The sequence below is a fragment of the Papio anubis genome, unplaced genomic scaffold (genome assembly GCF_008728515.1).
Source record: "Papio anubis isolate 15944 unplaced genomic scaffold, Panubis1.0 scaffold184, whole genome shotgun sequence".
Taxonomy (NCBI): Eukaryota; Metazoa; Chordata; class Mammalia; order Primates; family Cercopithecidae; genus Papio; species Papio anubis.
Genome location: NW_022161845.1, coordinates 69,756 through 91,764, shown reverse-complemented (window position 1 = coordinate 91,764; position 22,009 = coordinate 69,756). Strand labels below are relative to the sequence as shown.

Below are 22,009 nucleotides of genomic sequence, written 5' to 3'. Positions count from 1 at the left end.
AAACATAGACATAACATTCTAACATTTATAAAACATAGATTTCAAATGATCTTTGAAATGCCTAAAAATTTGAAACTTTTCAGCAAAGGACATACTTAGGTGTTAAGTATTTTATTACTGTGTTTTATTGGAAAGTTTATTGCATCAATATCTTTATTACCAAATAAATGATTATTATATTAGATAATGTTCTTGCAATTTTAGAAGATTATATTCTCAACTTCAGTGTTTAGATTTTCTCTTGATGCCAAATGGCAAATTTATCTCCCAAACCTGTTTTTCCAAGTTTGGGACATCTCAGTAAATGACAGTTCTATCCTTCCAATCGCTAATTGCTCAAGCCGAGAACTTTCCCTTTCTCTCACACCCCACGTCCAATCTGTTAGTAATTATGTCAGTTCTACCTTCAGAATGTATCCCAGAATCTGACTGCTTCTCACCCACTACACCAGCAACTCCATCTCCCTCAACTTTCCTTTCCCTTACCCTCACCCCTGTGAGCGTTCCTCCTGTCCTGCCTAGATGACCACAGTAGGCACCTGATCATCTCTCTGCTCCTATTCTTGGCTGCTGCACTCTGTTCCCAACCAAGCAGCCAGAATGATTTATTCAGAACTAAGTCAGAACCTCACTCTTCTATGTATAACCTTCCAGTGGCTTCTGTTTCACTCAGAATAAAAGCCATTGTCCTTACTATAGCACACAAGGCCCTATAGGATCTGACCGCTTATGTATGTCATCACATACACACCCCCATCCAACCTTATCTCTCAGTGTTCACCCCCTGCTTAACTCATTCCAGCCACCCTAGCCTTTTTACTCTTACCCAAGCATGACAAGCAGGTCTGAGGACCTTTGCATTGGCTGTACCCTTGCCTGTGGTGTTCTTTCCCTAGACCTTCATGTGGCTCAACCTGCTCACCCTCCACCTGCTACCATCCATCAAGTCTTGCTCCAGTGCCACTTTATCACTGAAGGTGCCCTACCTCCTCCCCAGCACTCCCTACCCCTTTCGCTGTTGTACTATTTTCCATAAGCCTCTTCACTATCTGACATCTGTTACTTTTAAAAATCTCATCTGCCTCCTGCTACTAAATTGTAAGCTCCATGGAAGTTATATTTTGGTGACAGTTTTATTCATTGTTGTGTCCCCAGTTCCTAGTACAATATCTAGAAGGAATTAGCAAATAACTTTTGCATTCATGGATGAATTAAATTAACGGACAAATAAAATTAAAGGATGAATAATGACTAGAACAGTAGTTTTGGAGATAAATAAGATACATGGCTGAGATTCAAGATCCAGCTCTGCCATTGACTACTTGTGTTCTATTGGGCATGTTTTTTACTTTTTAAAAGCCCTAATTACTACATTTGTAAAATGGGAATGTGATCCCAGACACAGTGTGCATGTTGCCTCCAAAGCTGTGCAGTATATGATCCATAGGATGGGGTGACCTGAATAACGGTACACAGTGGCCCTCACAGGACTGTTGAAAAGAGTATTTTTAAGTGAGAGTTTATTAATAGCTTCCAATTATCTAGTGCTTAGTATGTTCCAAGAATTATGTTAATGGTTTTACATATTTAATGTTTTTACTCATTTAATACAAAAACAACCCTGCACAGTAGGAGGCAGCATCTCTGTTTTACTTTTTAAAAAATGGGACTCAAGGAAGTTCGATGACTTATAGGCAAACAGCTATTCAGTAGAGGGGCCTGCATTCCAATCCAAATCTGATTCCTAACCCCATTTCCTGTCCACTGTGTCAGGCCACTTCTCACATTTATGATTACAGATAAAGTTCCCTCTAAATAGCCCCAGTCTGGGTTGCCTCTTTTCTCCTTAGATAGGTACTCTTATTAGGGTTAGCTATCCAGTGTGTTTTGCTGTTGTTTGTTTGTTTGTTTGTTTGTTTGTTTGTTTTTTAGCACTGGTAACTCGGAAGGGGATTGGAATTTAAGATTTAGTATAAGTATTTCTGCAAAGACAGGGGATTGCTAACTAGAATCAAGGAGGTCCCTGTTTTTCCTGTGGCTGCCCCAGCAAAAAAGCCTAAGCAACTACTGTTACTATAGAATCATCTCTCTGGGATTTAGGTTGGCCTTTATCGCATTTGAAATTCAGCTAAGGACGAGGGAAACACGTTTTTCAAAAAAAAATAATAATAATACTAGGAAGATGGAAGGTTAAACAAAAGGAAGCATTGACTTCATGGTATTAATTTTATAAAGCCAAATCCTAAAGAATAAAATAATACTCTGAGGTGCTCATTCTAAAATGTTGACAGGAACCAGTATTCACTTCTGTCAGCAGGAATGGTGACTGAATAATATTGGTAAGCCTCGGATATTTTCTTTTCATCTTTCCCCCTAAAGTTGCAATTAATTCTTTAACTCACTGACATTGCCAAGATAAATTGGCTCTCATTTCTATCACATATTAAAATTTCAACATCACATTAAAGTGTACTTTGAGGTACCCCATGATGTTAGTAAGTAGTTACAGTTGAGACCAATACTTAGCTTTGATGGTTGAGTCACAGGGTCAGCAAAGTGGGAGAGGGAGGAAAAACGGAGATCAAAAGAAAATGTTCTCTTACCTACTGTGTTCATGAAGAAATGGAAAACATGTCAAAATTATAATCTTCTATCATACTTACATGTTTTATATAGTGTTCATGGTCATTTTACATTTATATTAAGTGCTCTATCAGGAAAAAATACTATCAATAATTGGTCAGAAGTTTCTTATATATTACTTTTATGTTCTCAAATTGCATTGTATAGAATACTTTTATTACATTTTCTTTGACTACTAATGTAGTAAATATATATTCATATAGATCGATAGATGGATATCTCATATGTTAATATAAAAATAGGGATTTGATGAAAAGTGTATCAGACAAATGCTAATTTAAATAGTTGATACCACAATGTCAGACATATATCAATATATTAATTTAAGTAGACAATTATAGTAACAACTTTTCCGCTTGCGCAAGCCCTTACCATTCTTCCCTATGTCACTCTCAGGATGTGCCGCCTAGATAATAGACTTTAGCCATCAGAAAGCCTTAATTCATCGATTGTTCATTATGAGTATATGTACATTTTCAATTAATGAAAAGACACTTCTTATTTTTTGTGTGTGTGTAGGAAACTGCTGGACACTCAATGAACCAATTTACTTAAACCAAGCGCTCACTCATTCTTAAAATTTCACACTGAACATTAAGACAGATAGAAAGGACATTGGAGAGGGCAGACAGAAAAGAAACAATACATAACAGAATGAGTCAAATTAAAACAGTAGTGCTCTACCTATTGATCAGAGTGGTAGAGCTGGGTAAGGACAAATCAAAGGAAGTCTTTTATTTGATTTTACATGTGATAGAGACTAATTCATGGCAGAGGAGAATTTCAGAATTTGAATAAGGAAGGAATTGTAAAATTTGGTGATCTGTCTTGGGTCAAAAATGTGTTGAAACTGTAAAAATGAATCTGATTTGATGTGAATATGTGTTAGTATAATTGTTAGAATTACATATAAATGTGTGTGTGTGTGTATATATGGGTGTGTGGGTGTGTATATAAATGTAGACAAATGGATGTTGACTCTGGCTGTACATGTAAATCATCTGTGGCACTTTTACAAAGCATTAATGCCTGTCCCACCTCTACCACAGGATCTGTAAAATAAAAATCTCTGGAAGATTGAATCTGGGCACTGGTGTTTATAAAAAACAAAGCTTCCCAGGTGATTCTAATATGCAGCCCATCTTAAGAGCCGCTATCCATTTTTAATACTCTCAAGATATAAATGTGTTCTGTATATTTCTAGGTAAGAATGATTCCCATGTACCTGAGGCTGACCTTTCACTTTTGAAGCTAATTTCCTGTTGGAGAGACCAGTCTGTGCAGGTATGATATAATTCACATTCATGAAGTTACTAGAAGAGTTCCTTGCTGCTGTGGTTCATGGGTACACCGCTGTATCTGAAAATACAAGTAGTTACTCTTGTCCTCATAAAATAGCCTTTGAACAGGCATAGAGATGAGGGAAAACACAGGCCATAACATAAGAAAGGGTACACCATTCACCAGGGGAGCGTGAATGCCAGGGGCTGAGGGAGGGAGGTTCTTGTCATCACAGGTAATTTCTTGCTTGTTGAAGCTTCAGTCTGAAGCAGAATTGTCCATTATTTGATTTCCAAATATGACATACATTAAAGTACCTATGTGTGGGAATTTGATTATGTGAAATTATAATTTTTTTAAATTTTTGATTTTTGTTGGCACGTAGTGGTCATATATATTTATGGGGTACATGAAATATTTTAATACAGGCATGCAATGCCTAATTATCACATCATAGAGAATGGAGTATCCATCACCTAAAGCATTTGTCCTTTGTGTTAGAAATAATCCATTTATACTCTTTTAGTTATCTTAAAAAGTAAAATTAAATTATTATTGACTATAGTCACCCTGTTGTGGTATCAAATAGTAGGTTTTATTCATTCTTTCTGACTTTTTTTGGCGCCTATTAATCATCCCCACCTACCCCTATTCCACACTACCCTTCCCAGCCTCTGCTAACCATTCTTCTACTCTCTACGTCCATGAGTTCAATGTAGTTATTTATTTATTTATTTATTTATTTTTATTTTTTTTTTTTTTTGAGATGGAGTCTCGCTCTATCACCCAGGCTGGAGTGCAGTGGCCGGATCTCAGCTCACTGCAAGTTCCGCCTCCCAGGTTCACACCATTCTCCTGCCTCAGTCTCCCAAGTAGCTGGGACTACAGGCGCCCGCCACCTCACCCGGCTAGTTTTTTGTATTTTTTTTAGTAGAGACGGGGTTTCCCCATGTTAACCAGGATGGTCTCGAATTCCTGACCTCGTGATCCGCCCATCTCGGCCTCCCAAAGTGCTGGCATTACAGGTGTGAGCCACCGTGCCCGGCCTATTTATTTATTTATTTGTTTATTTATTTATTTTTGAGAAAGCATCTTTCTCTGTCACCCACGCTGGAGTGCAGTGGTACAGTAACAGCTCACTGCAGCCTCACTCTACCAGGCTCAAGTGATCCTCCCACCTCAGCCTCCCAAGTAGCTGGAACTACAGGCGTGCACCACCACACCTGGCTAATTTTTTGTATTTTTAAAGAGATGGGGTTTTGCCATATTGCTCAGGCTGGTCTCAAATTCCTGGGCTCAAGCGATCTGCCCACCTCAGCCTTCCAAAGTGCTAGGCTTACAGGTGTGTGCCATCTCACCTGACCTGTTTTGGTTTCGAGATTCCACACATAAGTGAAAACATTCAATATTAGTGTATCTGTGCCTGGCTTATTTCACTTAACATAATGATCTCCAGCTTATCCATGATGTTGCAAATGACAGGATCTCATTTTTTTGTAACTGAATAGTGCTCTATTGTGTTGTGTACCATGTTTTCTCTATCCGTTTATCTGTTGATGGATACTTAATTGCTTCCAAATACCTATGTTGCTTCCAAATGTTGGCTGTTGTGAACAGTTCTGCAACAAACATAGGAGTTCAGATTTCTCTTTGATATACTGGTTTGCTTTCTTTTGGGTTATACTGAGCAGTGGGATTGCTGTATCATATGATAGACCTATTTTTAGTTTTTTGAGGAACCTCCAAACTGTTCTCCATAGTGGTTGCACTAGTTTACATTTCCACCAACAGTGGATTTTCTTTTCTCCACATCCTTACCAGCATTTGATATTGCCTGTATTTTGGATATAAGCCATTTTAACTGGGGTGACATGATATTGCATTGTTGCTTTGATTTGCATTTCTCTGATGATAAGTGATGTTGAGTACCTTTGCATATGCCTGTTTATTCTTTGTATGTCTTCTTTTGAGAAATGTCTATTCGTTTATTTTGGCCATTATTTTATTGGATTGTTAGATTTTTCCTATAGAGTTGTTTGCGCTCCTTATATACTCTGGGTATTAATCCCTCGTCAGATGGGTAGTTTGCAAATATTTTCTCATTCTGTGGATTGTCTCTTGATTTTGTTGATTGTTTCCTTTGCTATGCGAAGCTTTTAAATTTGGTGTGATTCCATTTGTCCATTTTTGCATTGGTTGCCTGTGCTTACTCAGGAAATTTTTGCCCAGACCAATGACCTGGAGATCTCCGCCAATGTTTTCTTGTAGTAGTTTGATAGTTTAATGTCTTAGATTTAAGTCTTCAATGCATTTTGATTTGACTTTTGTATATGGTAAGAGATAGGGGTCTAGTTTCATTCTTCTGCATAAGGATTTCCCAGCACCATTTATTGAAGAGGCTCTCTTTTCCCCAATGTATGTTCTTGGCACTTTTGTCAAAAATGAGTTCACTGTAGGTGTATGGATTCATTTCTGGGTTCTCTGTTCTCTTCTATTGGTCCATAGGTCTACTTTTGAGCCAGTACCATGCCTTTTGGTTACTATAGTTTTGTAGTTTAATAAATCTTTTTTTTTTTTTACATTCTGAGAGTACCTCATCTGTGAGTTGACTTAGAGGGCTGGTTTCTTCAATGTCCAATTTAAGTCCTTCTTTCTCCTTTAAGGCTCCTTTTGGTCTCAAAATTTTACCAGTACTTTTGTGCATTGTACAATAAATAGTTGTGCATTGATTCGATGAATGTTTACTAGAAGTTTATTCTTTTTTATGAACTTGATACATTACATATCAAATTTGCAAGATTGAAATAGCAATAACTCCAATTACAAATGATTATTCTTGGTTATAAGGAAACAAAAAAAGTTAACTCGTAATATACTGTAGGGGCTGATGCTGTAATACTAAATATACACAGTTGGAATGGCTATAAAAACTAGTTGTCCTGGCCTGCAGGTATGCATGTGATTTTTTTCCCCAGCCTGACCCCATCTGTCATCATTTACCACCTCCTATCTTACCTTGATGTAGCCCCAACTGGCTTTCTTTTTATTTTCAGAAGACATAAAGCTCATCTGAACTCAGGATCTTACTGTTCTGTTGGTCTAGAATTCTCATGTCTTCATTAATCATTTAGGTCTTTTGCTTAAAAATCTATCTCCTTAAAGAAGTCTTCTTTTATAACTCCAACTAATATTGTTGCCACATTCTACCCAACCCCACTCATCTAGTCATCATCACATTACCTAGTTTTTTTGCTGTGATTACTTTTAATGGAAATTATATTATTTACTGTTTTGCTTGCTTATTTTGTCTTCACACTGTTATATAAGCTTGCTGAGAGCAGTGACCTTGTTTGTCTCATTTGCCCCTCTCTTACCAATGCCCAGAAAAGCAGAAGTGACAGTACGCAGTCAATGCATATTTAATGAATGAATGAGTAGCTATGCAGGCAACCTCTGTAATAATTGGAATAAACACAAGTACATACAACTTTATCAGCACATAAGTAGTCACCCCAAAAAGGCCTATCTATTAAAAGTGAGATTTTTTCCCCAGTAGCCAGAAAGTTCCTAAATGGGGAAAAAAATATTAAAAAGAAGGATTCAACAAAACATTTCTCTTAAATTGCTCTCGCTTGAAGATCTTTGGTAGTTGTTCATTTGACCTTCAAATAAACTTTAATGTGCTTTGAGCATGTTTGGACTAACAGACCTTTAAGGTTCTATGACTCTGTGACGGTATGTGAAATGCTGGCTTTAGATGAAGACTACCAGAGAATTTACCCACTCTACAGAAAGTCCAGCTTTCGAGATTCTCTTCTCATCTCTGCTACTGGCCTGATGCATGATCTGGAAGATAGGTTAAACTTCTTGACTATTTGTCTTGCTCATATGTAAAATGGAAATGAGTATTGCGGCCCTTCAGGAAGAATAGAGATTCTTCCAAGTATCCATTTTACTGCTTCAATAGCCGATCCTCAAATTATTATTATTATTACTTTTTCTTTCTGTCACCCAGGCTGGAGTGCAGTGGCATGATCTCGGCTCACTGCAGCCTCCGTCTTCCAGGTTCAAGCGACTCTCCTGCCTCATCCTTCCAAGTAGCTGGGATTACAGGCATGAGCCACCATGCTCAGTTAATTTTTATATTTTTAGTAGAGATAGAGTCTCACCATGTAGGTCAGGCTGGTCTCAAACTCCTGACCTCAAATGATCCTCCTGCCTTGGCCTCCCAAAGTGCTGGGATTACAAGTGTGAACCACCACGCCCAGCCATCCTCAAATTATTTATAAAATCATTCATTTAAGCAGTTAGTTGAATTATGTTAGCTTGATTTTACTTTTTTGAAAACTTTTATGTTAAGTTGAGGGGTATAAGTGCAGATTTGTTTCATAGATAAACTTGTATAATGGGGGTTTGCTGTACAGATTATTTCATCTCTCAGACATTAAGCCTAGTACCCATTAGTAGTTTTTCCTGATCCTCTCTCTCCTCCCACCTTCTGCTCTTCAGTAGGTTGCAGGGTAGGTCGTGTTCAAGTGTTCCCATCATTTAGCTCCCACTTATAAGTGAGAACATTCAGTATTTGGTTTTCTGTTCCTGTGTCAGTTTATTGGAGGATAATGGCCTCTGACTCCATCCATGTCAGTGCAAAGGACATGGTCTTGTTCTCTTTTATGGCTGCATAGTATTCCATGGTGTATATGAGCCACATTTTCTTTATCCAGTCTACCATTGATTGACATTTAGGTTTATTCCATGTCTTTGTCATTGCGAATAGATCTGCAATGAACATACGTGTGCATGTGTCTCTATAATAGAATGATTTATATTCCTTTGGGTATATATCCACTAATGGGATTGCTGGGTTGAATGGTATTTCTGTCTTTAGGTCTTTGAGGAATCACCACACTGTCTTCCACAATGGCTGAACTAATTTACATTTCCATCAACGATGTATAAGTGTTCCTTTACTCCACAGCCTCTCCAGCATCTGTTATTTTTTTATTTTTTAATCTGTAATTTTTTGACTTCAACATTCTGACTGGTGTGAGGTGTTATCTCATTGTGGTTTTGATTTGCATTTCTCTAATGATCAGTGATGTTAACCTTTTTTTCATATGATTTTTGGCCACAAAAGTGTCTGTTCATTTCCTTTGCCCATGTTTTAATAGAGTTTTCTTTTTTATTGTAAATTTGTTTAAGTTCTTTGTAGAACCTGGATGTTAGACCTTTGTCAGATGCATAGTTTGCAAAAATTTTCTCCCATTCTGTAGGTTGCCTGTTTACTCTATTGGTAATTTCTTTCGCTGTGCAGAAGCTCTTTAGTTTAATTAGATCCCATTTGCCAATGTTTGCTTTTGTTGCAGTTGCTTTTGGCATCTTGGCCATTAAACCTTTGCCTATGCCTATGTCCTGAATGGTATTGCTTAGGTTGTCTTCCAGGGTTTTTATAATTTTGTGTTTTACATTCAAGTGTTTAATCCATCTTGAGTTAATTTTTGTATACGGTATAAGGCAGGGGTCCAGTTTTAATCTTCTGCATGTGGCTAACACTGGTTAGTTATCCCAGCACCATTTATTAAATAAGGAATCCTTTCCCTATTGCTTGTTTTTGTCAGGTTCACCAAAGATCAGATAGTTGTAGGTGTGTGCTCTTATTTCTGGGTTCTCTATTCTGTTCCATTGGTCCATGTGTCTGTTCTTGTACCAATATATTGCTGTTTTGGTTACTGTAGCCCTGTAGTATAGTTTGAAATCAGGTAACATGACGCCTCCAACTTTGTTTTTTTTTCTTAGGATTGCCCTGGACATTCTAACTCTTTTTTGGTTCCATATGAATTTTAAGATAGTTTTTTCTAGTTATGTGAAAAATGACATTGATAGCTTGATATGAATGGCAGTGAATCCGTGAATTGCTAGGCAACATGGCCATTTTAACGATATTGATTCTTCCTATTCATGAACATGGAATGTTTTTCCATTTGTTTGTGTCATCTCTGATTTATTTGAGCCATGGTTTGTTATTCTCCTTGTAGAGATCCTTCACCTTTCTAGTTGGCTGTATTCCTAGGTATTTTATTCTTCTTGTTGCAATTGTGAATGGGAGTTCATTTGTGATTTGGCTCTCAGCTTGACTGTTGTTTATAGGAATGTTAATGATTTTTGCACTTTGATTTTGTATCCTGAGACTTCGCTGAAGTTACTTAACAGCTTAAGACATTTTTGGGCTGAGACGATGGGCTTTTCTAGATACATGATCATGACATCTTCAAACAGGATAGTTTGACTTCCTCTTTTCCTATTTGAATGACCTATTGGTTTCCTTTGTGGGATTGCCCTGACCAGAAATTCCAATACTGTATTGAATAGGAGTAGTGAGACAGGGCATCCTTGTCTTGTGCTGATTTTCAGGGAGGAAGGGTTCTAGCTTTTGCCTATTCAGTAAGATGTTGGCTGTGGTTTTGTCACATATGTCTCTTATTATTTCAAGATATGTTCCTTCAATGTCTTCTTTATTGAGAGTTTTTAACATGAAGTGCTGTTGAATTTTATTGAATGCCTTTTCTGCTTCTATTGAGATAATCATGTGGTTTTGTCTTCAGTTCTGTTTATGTGATGACTCATATTTATTGATTTGCATGTGTTGAACCAAACTTGCACCCCAGAGATGAAGCATACTCGATCATGGTGGGTAAGCTTTTTGATATGCTACTGGATTCGGTTTTCCAGTATTTTGTTGAGGATATTTTCATTGATGTTCATCAGGAATACTGACCTGAAATTTTCTTTTTTTGTCATATTTCTGCCAGGTTTTGGTATCAGGGTGGTGCTGGCCTCATAGAATGAGTTAGGGAGGAGTCCTTTCCTTTTCTAATTTTTCAGATAGTTTCAGTAGGAATGATACCAGCTCTTCTTTGTATATCTCGTATAATTCATCTGTGAATCTGTCTGGTCCTGTGCTTTTTTTGGTTGGTAAGCTGTTTATTTAACTGCCTCAATTTCAGAACTCATTATTAGTCTGTTCAGGGATTCAGTTTCTTCCTGGTTCAGGCTTCAAGGGTGCATGTGTCCAGGAATTTATCCATTTCTTCTAGATTTTCTAGGCCGTGTGCATATATTACTAGTTTGTAATATTCTCCGAGGATTGTATTTCTGTTGGGTCAGTGGTAATATCTCCCTTATCATTTCTGATTGTGTTATTTGAATCTTCTCTCTTTTCTTCTTTATTAGTCTAGCGAGTGATCCATTTTATTATTTTTTTCTAAAAACCAGCTCTTGGATTTGTTGATCTTTTCAATAGTTTTTTCGTGTCTTTCTCTCCTTTAGTTCAGCTCTAATTTTGGTTATTTCTGATCTTCTGTTAGCGTTGGGATTTTTTTGCTCTTGATTCTCTAGTTCTTTTAGTTGTAATGTTAGGTTGTTAACATGAGATCTTTCTAGTTTTTTGATCTGGGCATTTAGTGCCATTAATTACTCTCTTAACCCTGCTTTAGCTCTGTCCCAGAGATTCTGGTATGTTGTATCTTTATTCTTGGTAGTTTTGAAGATCTTTTTCATTTCTGCCTTAATTTCATTTACCCAAAAGTCATTCAGGAGTAGGTTATTCAATTTCCATGTGATTACATGGTTTTGAGTGAATTTCTTAGTCTTGAGTTCTAATTTGATTGTGGTGTGGTCCTGGTGACTGTTTGTTATGATTTCAGTTATTTTGCATTTGCTAAGGAGTGTTTTACTTCCAATTATGATCAATTTTAGAATAGGTGTCCTGTGGTGATGAAAGAAATGTATATTCTGTTGTTTTGGGGTGGAGAGTTCTATAGACATCAGGTCCATTTGATCCACTGCTGAGTTCAGGTCCTGAATATCTTTGTTAATGTTCTGTCTCAGTTATCTGTCTAATATTGTCAGTGAGGTGTTAAAGTCTCCCATGATTATTGTGTGAGGATCTAAGTCTCTTTGTAGGTCTCTAAGAACTTGCTTTATGAATCTGTGTGCTCCTGTGTTGGTTGTATTTATATTTAGGATAGTTAGCTCCTCCTGTTGAATTGAACCCTTTACCATTATGTAATGTCTTTGTCTTTTTTGATCTTTGTTGGTTTAAAGTCTGTTTTGTCAGAAACTAGGATTGCAACCCCTGCTTTTTCCTTTTTTCCACTTGCTTGGTAGATTTTCCTCCAACCCTTTATTTTGAGGGTTGACATGTTATGTTGAAGACTACATACTGATAGTTTTGGTTCTTTATCTAGCGTACCACTCTATGTCATTTAATTGAGGCATTTAGTCCATTTACATTTAAGATTAGTATTGATATGTATGGATTTCATCCTGTCATCATGATGTTAGCTGGTTATTTTGCAGATGTGTTTATGTGGTTGCTTTACAGTGTCACTGGTCTGTGTGCTTCAGTGTGTTTTTGTAATGGCTGGTAACAGTCTGTCCTTTCTATATTTAGTGCTTTCTTCAGGAGCTCTTGTAAGGCAGGTCCAGTGGTAACGAATTTCCTTAACATTTGCTTGTCTGAGAAGGATCTTTTTTCTCCTTCCCTTATGAAGCTTAGTTAAGCTAGGTATGAAATTCTGGGTTGCATTTCCTTTTATTTAAGAATTTTGACTATTGTCCCCCAATCTCTTCTGGCATGTAAGGTTTCCACTGAGAGGTCCACTGTTAGTCTAATGGGCTTCTCTTTGTAAGTGACCTGGCCTTTCTCTCTAGCTGTCCTTAACAATTTTTCTTTCATTTTAACCCTGGTTAAATGGAATGCTTTTGTAAAACGAGCAAAATTAGCTCCAGAAGTTGAATGTTTACCTTTAAGGTTAGGGGAAGAATGAATTAATTTTGCTGATGAATAGGTTTGTCTAGAGATTGTCTCTTTTGCTTTTGACACATTGAACAATCAACATAAAAATAAATGCTGGAAAAGAAACAGAAAAGTTTGGGGATTGCTAATTTGCATGTTTCTGGTACTGCACTAAATTTCTTTGGATTTTATAATTTAACACCACTGGGTACACATCATGACATTTAGGCCTCCAGTTAGAAATGTTGCTTTTCCAGGAGACACCGCAAAGACATGAAAGGTCAGCATGAGCAGAGTGTTGGGAAAAATGTTTTATAACAAAAAAACTAGACACTGGAACAACAACCAGGACACAGGGGTTCTTATGCATCCTCATGATGCTCTATGCTATTTTACAGTATTTTGTTCTTTCAAGGTGTTAATGGAATACCACTAAAATTTTTGGCTTGCCTAGGACTCAGTAATACCTTTAGTTAATAAGCATATGTCCCAGATTTGTAGCTGACTCTTTCCAGTCAATTAGTTTGTAAACTTTATTTTTAATCTGTGCACATTGCCTCATAAAAGAATACGATTCTTTGATATCTATGCTTTGGAAGAAATTTATTTATATATGTTGGGAAGACAGCTTTATAGCCATAATGCTCAATGCTAGCTCATTATTAAAATTATGAAGTTATATAAAATGCCATATAAATATTTTATATTTTGTTGGAGAAAATTCCATTTCTATTGACTACCTGTAAAATCTATCTGCTACATTTATAGAGAGAGACTCAAGTATTGATAGTTATAAACTATCAATAAATTATACTTTCCACAGTTTATTTTTGAAAGTCTGCAGAATCTATTTCAATTCCACTACTATTTATTTAGTGTCCACTCTATTCCAGATACTGTAATAACATTATTACATGTTTAGAAGATACAGCCTTTCTCTCATCTCACACTGAGTTGAAATATATATTTTGAGTTTCTTTCCAATTGGATGCCATTCAGTATTCGCTTTTAACTGTTGTGGCTCTGAGTACCCTACTCATCATGGTTAATCTATTTTATTCTATAGTTATTTCTGTTCCACTTGTTTTTGATGATGTTCATTTCTTTATTCTTATAATATGCATTTGTGGTGATGACTATGTAAAAAAATCAACAGTTAAAAAAAGTGAAGTCGTGACATGTAAATCAAATAATTAGAAATATTAAATTAAAATACATAAGTTCCTGTATATTTTTAAGAAATAATGATTATCCAAGTTGTTTAGGATATTATATTCAGTGGGAGAGATGACATTTTAGATCCCAACTGTGGGCATGCCTCTGGGTTGATAAGCATCCCAGGGTGAGAGGACAGCCATAAGCCCAGTGAAGGCATATGGCCAAACTACCCATTCTGAGGGGTATGATATAGTCTGGACACATTGTGGGTCTTAGAAAATTGTCCAGTATCCTTAATTTATGAGTATAGAAAGAGCAATTTCCGTGCACTATTCTGTTATTGACAGCTCTTATCCTAATGTCTCTCAGTATCACAAACTCTTTTGTAAGTGAGAACATGAAGTTTCAGAGAAGTTTGTGACTTGTCAAAGGTTGGATTTGTGGTAACTGTCATAGTGGAATAGGAAATGCAAACCTTTTCACTTATAATCCTGAGTTCTTTCTACCACATTATCCACATCATCGAACCAGTGCTATGAAATAACATGTATGACAAAGTTAAAATGAAATAACTTCAGTGTTATAAAATTGTTCATCATGAATAAGTAATACAATATATCCCATCATGTGATATACATAAATCAGCATGGTTTACCAATACTGTAGTATATATATAGCAGTATATGTTAGCAAGAAACATATATAATAATTTATATTTATATCTCAGAAGTGGTGTGATATACTGATGTGATATACTGGTGTGATATACATATATATATGTATATATACACACACACATATATATATACCAGATTTGTCACCCAGGCTGGAGTGCAGGGGTATGATCTGGACTCACTGCATCCTCTGCCTCCTGGGTTCAAGCAATCATCCTGTCTCAGCCTCCTGAGTAGCTGGGACTACAGGTGAACACCACCAAGCCAGGCTAATTTTTGCATTTTTTTGTAAAGACAGGGTTTCACCATGTCAACCAGGCTGGTCTCATATGGTAGATATTAATATGCGTTATTTACCAGCATCATGATGTGCAGAAGTATATCTTAGATTAATGGTATATAATTGATACTCTGATGTTAAATATCTCATTACATGATATTCATGAGTAAGCACCATTCACTTGTATTGCAAATAGGCAGTACTACATGTTAGTATGCATGGTATGCAATAGTGATATTCTACTATTCATTAGCCTTTTTTCACTCCTTAATCAAACGTTTGAGTGTCTGCTGGATAAGGACAGGGAGATAATCGGCAATCAGGAAGTTGCTCCAGTATTCTCAGGAAGCTTCCTATATTTAAAAGTCAGAGGCCATCTTCTCTGTCCCAGGAATTCAGCAAGTATCTGCCATCATAATAAGCTCCTTGGATGTCCCTGGAACCTGAAGGTCTCACATACTATCATTACATGCAAAAAAGATGGAATACATATTTACATAAATACATGTTCAGTTTTTGGCCAAAGCATCTCTAGGTCACCACTCTCGGTGTTGTCCCATATCCCTAGCTCTAGACGTGCCTATGGGTAGACCGGGAGTAATGGAGGGGGACAGTGGCAATTGTGGAACATGAGTCAGCTTGACAGAGGACAGACTTCTGAGGGGAAAATATATATGCTATGGCACTGGGATGTGGCTATATGAAAAGCACTTGGATGTAGCTATATGAAATGTTTAACTATTGGCTGGAGAAGGGTAATGAGAAGGTGTACCTGGTTTGTCTATATCAACCATGTCCTTCTTTTCTCTCCCTAATTCAGCTCCTGGCCTTCTTTTGGCTATACCTAACTGCTAGACCTTACCTCATCTTTTACCAGGAAGAGGTCTAGGAAACTGTCACTAGCTTTGCACTGAAGGTAGAGGATATAGAATCTTGAGTGGACATGTACTTTGAAAGACAGAATCAGGGATCAGAAGGTCTGTCCACCAAGTCTATGTAACCTTGAGGTGTCATGCCCCAGATTCTTCATTTTAAAAATGAAGAATTTGGGTGGATGTTCTGTGGCAAGTGTTCCTTTCCCCCTCCTTCGAACCATAGGTCCTTGACTGGGCATACACAGCAATTGGAAGACGTGCCTTGCAATACCTTAATATATGTAAAACCACATAGGTATACACAAAATTTAGTGAGATTTGTTATTAAAGTCATTTCTTTAATTTTCTGTGTAAAGCATAGTTTAAATGCAGTGTTTTGTTTAAATAATGCTTTGGAGCTATACATAGTTTGAGGATCTAACCATGTCTTTAAGAGCCATAGGATAAATTCAAATGAATTTTCTTTATCTTCTGGTGGAAACGAAAATAGGAAAAATAATTGAAAACTCCTCTTTGTCCCATAGTGTAATGTTTGACATTCTGGACTTTAAAAAAACGCCCCTCAAGTATCCTTTTAGAATCTCTTGCATTGCCAAAGGAAAAAAAAAAAAGAACAGCGTGAAAGTCTGGGTGCCAGTTGTTGCTACGTACATTTCAGTTGTTGTGGATGCTAATGCTAGAAGAATGAAAAGTTATTGTTTATGGAAACCTGTTCAAATTTAAATTCCGGGCTTTGGATTTTTTGCAACATACCTAAGCATTTGTAATAATACTAAAAATAATTCACTTAAAAAAATACCTTACAGGTAACTGAAGCAATACAAGCTGTTCTCTTGGCGGAAGTTCAACAACACATGAAGTGTTTGGGAAAGATACCAGTCAATAGTCAACCAGTGTCCATGGCAGAGAATGGTAACTGTGAGATGAAGCAGATGCTGCCAAAGCTGGAATGGACAGAGGAACTGGAGTTACAGTGTATTAGAAACACTTTGCCTCTGCAAAGTAAGTACAAAATTTATTGGCATACTCTTTCAACAAAACTTTTCTACTATAGAGTCTCCAACTTATGGTGGTGCAACTTATGATTTTCGATTATATTATGGTGCAAAAGTGATAGACATTCACTAGTCTCCTTGACTTATGATGGGGTTATATCCAGATAAACCCATTGTAAGTTGAAAAGGTCATAGGATAGGTTTATCCAGAAGTAACACCATCATAACTTGAGGAGCATTGCTACTTAGAGAGTGTTGAAAATATAAGTTCACAGTATATCATTTCTGCAAGAACTGAGCCAAGTGCCCTGTTTCTGACCTATTCCGCTATCGATTTCCTCTTGTAATTGTCAAATGTTGAAAGAACTTCTGGATCCTATTATAATAATAAATATTTGCTAGAAGAATAGCTTGTATTATTTATAACAGTGTTTTGAAGTTAAGCAATTAAAAGCGAAAGCAGAATTAACAACAATAGCTTAATAGGATATATATTACAGGAATACTGTAATCATAATGGGGAAATTTGCTTTTACTTTGTACCTCGATAAAAGTCATGTGCCAGTTTTCCTTTTCTGGGCAACAGAAATATCATATAAAAATTAAACTATTTTTAGAGTTGGATCATTTGATTTTATAACAAACTTCATCACTGTCACTTCCTAATGATAACGTTTATGGTTTAGGGCCAACAAGTGAGTCTAAATTTATGTTGTAAAATGTTCTATGATTTTTATCATACTGTTAGCTGTTACTTAAAAAAAATTAAAAACTGTAAAAAAAAAAGTACAACTTTAATTTTCAACTTTATTGTAAGCTTTTGATGAATATGCTAATTGATCATGTGATTAAACGTGTGTTTTTGTCAGGAAAACGTGTTATAAATTTACATATTACAGGCGGTCAAATTGTTAAGTACTTCTTTTATCTCTCACAAAGGGTTTTCTTTTAATTTATTCAGGACTAGGAACAATGTTACTAAATATAAAATGTTTTTGATACATATGGAAGGCCATCCGTAGTGTCATTGATAGGTTTCCTCCATCTCTCCCAAGACAACCAGTGTTATTTGTTCATTGTGTGTTAACTCTCAGTAGATGTCATTTCTGAATTTTCTCCCTAATCTTGAGAGCCTACCTTATTCATTGGCCCAGAGCCCCATTTTCCAGGTAAGAAACTGTTGGTCAGCCATCAAAGTGAAACTTTAGGTGAATTTTTCTGTCACTTGGGTTACTCATATTTGAGATTTCACCAGATTGTGCCCAATTCTGTCCCCAGTACATTCTTACAGGATAAGGATACTAGCCAGGTGCCTGCAGTCCCAGCTACTTGGGAGGCTGAGTTGGGAGAATGGTTTGAACCTAGGAGTTTGAGTCCAGCCTGGGCAACATGGCCGGACTGCATCTTCAGAGAAAGAACTGTTGACAGTAGAGAATTTAGTCTTACTATGACTAAAGACATTTGGATTAAAGTGTGGTATTAATTCTCTTTCGATTAATTATTAAATAGTCCTTTCTTTGCCTATGGTAAAAGAAAATTTGTGGTTAATTTGTGATAAGAATTAGAACACCAGAATATTACAGCCACTTTATGTGTTGGTGGATGAAATTTAGAATACTTTGTTTAAAGGAACAAAACATATTCACAAAATGCTGGACATATATTATTTTCGGAAATAATTATCTGCAGGAAAATGTTAACTACAATTGCAATTAAATGGGAGACACATAAAATACATTGAAGAGAGAACTATCCAAGTAGTAGTATATTTCATATTAATGTTGCCCTTTTCTTTTTGTGAAAAGGCTTATTTTAAAAAACGCTATTCACAAGAACTTAGTAAAATTACAGGAAATGTTTTTAGACTTTCTTTTTAGTGGTATGTACTGCCTTAGATAGGATTTTTTCTTTCTTTTTTTTTTTTTTTTTTATTTTTTTTTTTTTTTGAGGCAGGCTCTGTCGCCCAGTTTGGAGTGCAGTGACATGATCATAGCTCACTGCAACTTCCACCTCCTGGGCTAAAATGATCCTCCTGCATCAGCTTCTTGAGTAACTGGGATTACAGGCAAGCACCACCATTATAAGCTAGTTTGTTTTTTTTTTTAATTTTTATTTTTAGTACAGATGGGATGTCACCGTGTTGTCCAGGCTGGTTGATAGAATTTTTAGAAAACATAACCAGAAAACTTTTCTTTATTTCTAATGTCCTGAGACAAAATGTAATATGATTATATAGGTGCTATTCACTGGGTGTAGTAATTCCTCAAATTTCATAGGCAGATTTACTTAGCCTAATCATTGCAACGTATGTCATTTTGCAAAATATTATTATGGCAAATTGTATATGTCATTTAATTTCATCAGCTCTTTGCTTATTTGTCCTCTGTGAGCTCCTGTCCCTCCCCTTGTTTCTTCATTTCTTTTATTCTTTCTTGGTTTCTTGGTGGTACATATTATAAATCATTTGGAAAGTAAAAGATGATGGTTTTGCTATACACAGATACTCAAACTTCTTTTATGCTAAACGGAGTATATTTGATTTATTAAGATTATAGTAATATGGCAGCAATAAGTCACAAGGAAAAATAAGAATTATTGAGTTTTTAATATATTCCAATGCTTTGCTGAGTACCTTATGAAATTTAGCTCACCATTTCCTTTAATTCTGACACAATCCACATGAACCCTAAGACCCTTCTTCTGACATTTAGTTTTTAAAGTGTTCTTTACCGTTTTTAAAATGTTCATGTTCATTGAAGTGAAATTTCAAAGTACAACTGAAAAGAACTATACTGTAAGAAAGAGAGATTCCCATCATGCTAGCTAGGTTTGTCCTGAGAAATTACTTATTTTTTTATTTTACATACAAATTTTATATTTTTATCATACACATTAAAATTGTGTTGAGATATATTTTTAAAAATAAGTTTATCACCACACCAGCTATCTTTCTTTTTTTTTTTTCCTTTTCAACACAGTGCCTCACTCTGTCACCCAGGCTAGAGTACAATGGTGTGATCTTGGCTCACTGCAACCTCAGTCTTCCCAGCTCAGGTGATCCTCCCACCTCTGCCTCCTAAGTAGCTGAGACTACAGATGTGTACCACCACACCTAGCTAATTTTTGCATTTTTTGTAGAGATGGGGTTTCACCATGTTACCCAGGCTGGTCTCAAACTCCTGAGCTCCAGCAATCTGCCCACGTTGCCACACCAGCTATCTTAAATGCCACCGGTGGTATACATCTTACTCTTTGAGACATACTTCCTATTACTACCCCCTTTGCAAAATGAATAAACTAAGACTTAAGAGAGGTTATGTGTCTTGCCTACAGACACAAAATTACTAAAAACAGGGAAGAAAACCCAGATATTCTCTTAAAATACCGTGCTGTTATCCAGTAAGCTACATTTTCCATACTTGCAACATGGAAGAAATTTATCCTGAATCAGTTTGATCTAAAAATTGAGTAATTTGTTAAGTGTTTTTCTTAGATTTTTATTCTTTTCTCATAAATCATGCTTTCTTTTGCCAAAGGAAATGCAGAGTACTTAATTATTGCCATCTCAACCCTCATAATAAAGAAAATCACCAGGTGTCTGGAAATATTTGTAGGGAATGTGTCTAGAAAGCAATGGAAATCCAATGAAGTGAGAGTTAAAACATAATGTATATTTAAACCTATAACTTTTTCTTATTTTTCAGTGTTTTCTCCTGTTACACTTCACAGCATGTATTTTATTTGTGGTCTTAATATTTGTGTATCTGTGTTTTATGGAAAAATGGCAGATTTTATCTAAGTTTATGTTTTTATAATGATTACATTGCTATCTTCCTTGAATCTCTTTAATAAGAACTTGTACAATTAATACATTTGAGGCTTAGATTCATTGCTTTAAAAACAGCAATCGTTTCTATTATTAAATTGCATTTGAAAGTTATTTCCCTTTACTTTCTTTTGAATGTTATTTGGATCAGTTTAAACAAGTGCTCTAAATTGTTCCATTAAATAAATTGGTTGAACTAGAAATGGAGGCTTTGTAGATAAAACTGTCACCTTGGAATTATTGGCTGAATTTAAATTTCATGCTAAACCATGTGGTTTGAAAATGATGCATCAAATATGAGTATTGCAAATAATCTTTATTGCATGTGTCATTTTCAAAGACTTATATAGAAAATTAAATAATAAAAATGTGTTTTTTGTTTAAATAAAACCACGCATTTATTGTAAATCAAGACACTAAAAATCCATTCAACAGAAACATTTTGGTGATCCTGCCCTGCAGAAGTACGGGCCCAGGGCAGGCTTTCTTGGCCTGCTGAATTTTCCAGAAGGATATCTACTTGTGGAAAGGCTTTGTGACTACCCTACAGGGAAACTCTTCCCTGACTGCCATTTTTTGGAGCAAGCACATCTTTTTTCCATTTACTCTTAAGATCTCCAGACTAAGTGAGTTCTTCTTTATGGCCACAGAAGTCATTTAGGAAGAGCCTGTGTGGTACGTGTAATCAAGGAGCAGAGAAGTAATGGAGGACACATCATAGAAGGCCTTGTATGTGATAGTGAGGTCTGGGGCTTTCTCTCTAGTGTGGTATGGGAAATCTTTTAAGCACACTAGTGGCACAAATTGTAATGGGATCACATTACCTGTGGTTTAGGGGCAAAGCACAGTGATACATGACTGACTGTGGTGTCGTGACTTGGCCCCCATGTTGGGTGGTACGTTGTTACATATGGTATTCTAGGTGTACTAAAGATATAATGGAAGGTTGAATCCACAAAAGGAATCCTTGGCGTGTTCAGTTTCAAGTGTACCTGTTTAGGTAACCTATAGATTTTATTTTATACTTTTTAACTAAACTAATCCCCAGAAAATAGACAAGATGCTTAACAGTTCTCTGTCAAGAAACCATGGTTTAAAGATAATAGGAATAATGCAAGCTTGAGAAAACAAGATGTAAACGGCATTGCCAAACTTAACTTATGCTACATCAGAAGGTATATATCTTTCAAAAAGCATTGTAGTCATTTGGGTTTAATATATATCCTGTCTTATTTTTAGCACCTTATAAAATTGAGAGAGAAATTTCATCATTTCCCTTTTGCCCATAAAAATTCTTCTGAACTTCTTTACTGTTTCTGCCCTCTCTGTATCATCTTAAAGATCACATCACCTTAGAAAGACTGATAAGAGTTCACTGCTCTTTTCTAAAAGTACTTTCATCTTCCACGGAGATTGAGATTGATGATTTTCATCTTGGCATATGAAAAACTAGAGTATTTCATCATCTTTTTTCCTCATG

The 22,009-nt window shown here is 36.1% G+C and overlaps 1 protein-coding gene across 1 annotated transcript in view; it reads left to right on the top strand.

The window, feature by feature from the left end:
* LOC116272756 (WD repeat-containing protein 72-like) overlaps positions 1-22,009 on the top strand; it is a 143,742-nt gene that overhangs the window by 52,080 nt on the left and 69,653 nt on the right. Inside the window, exons 5-6 of the mRNA XM_031661530.1 lie at positions 3,848-3,927; positions 16,515-16,710. Coding sequence (XP_031517390.1) covers positions 3,848-3,927; positions 16,515-16,710 — 276 coding nt within the window. The remainder of the gene's footprint in view (positions 1-3,847; positions 3,928-16,514; positions 16,711-22,009) is intronic.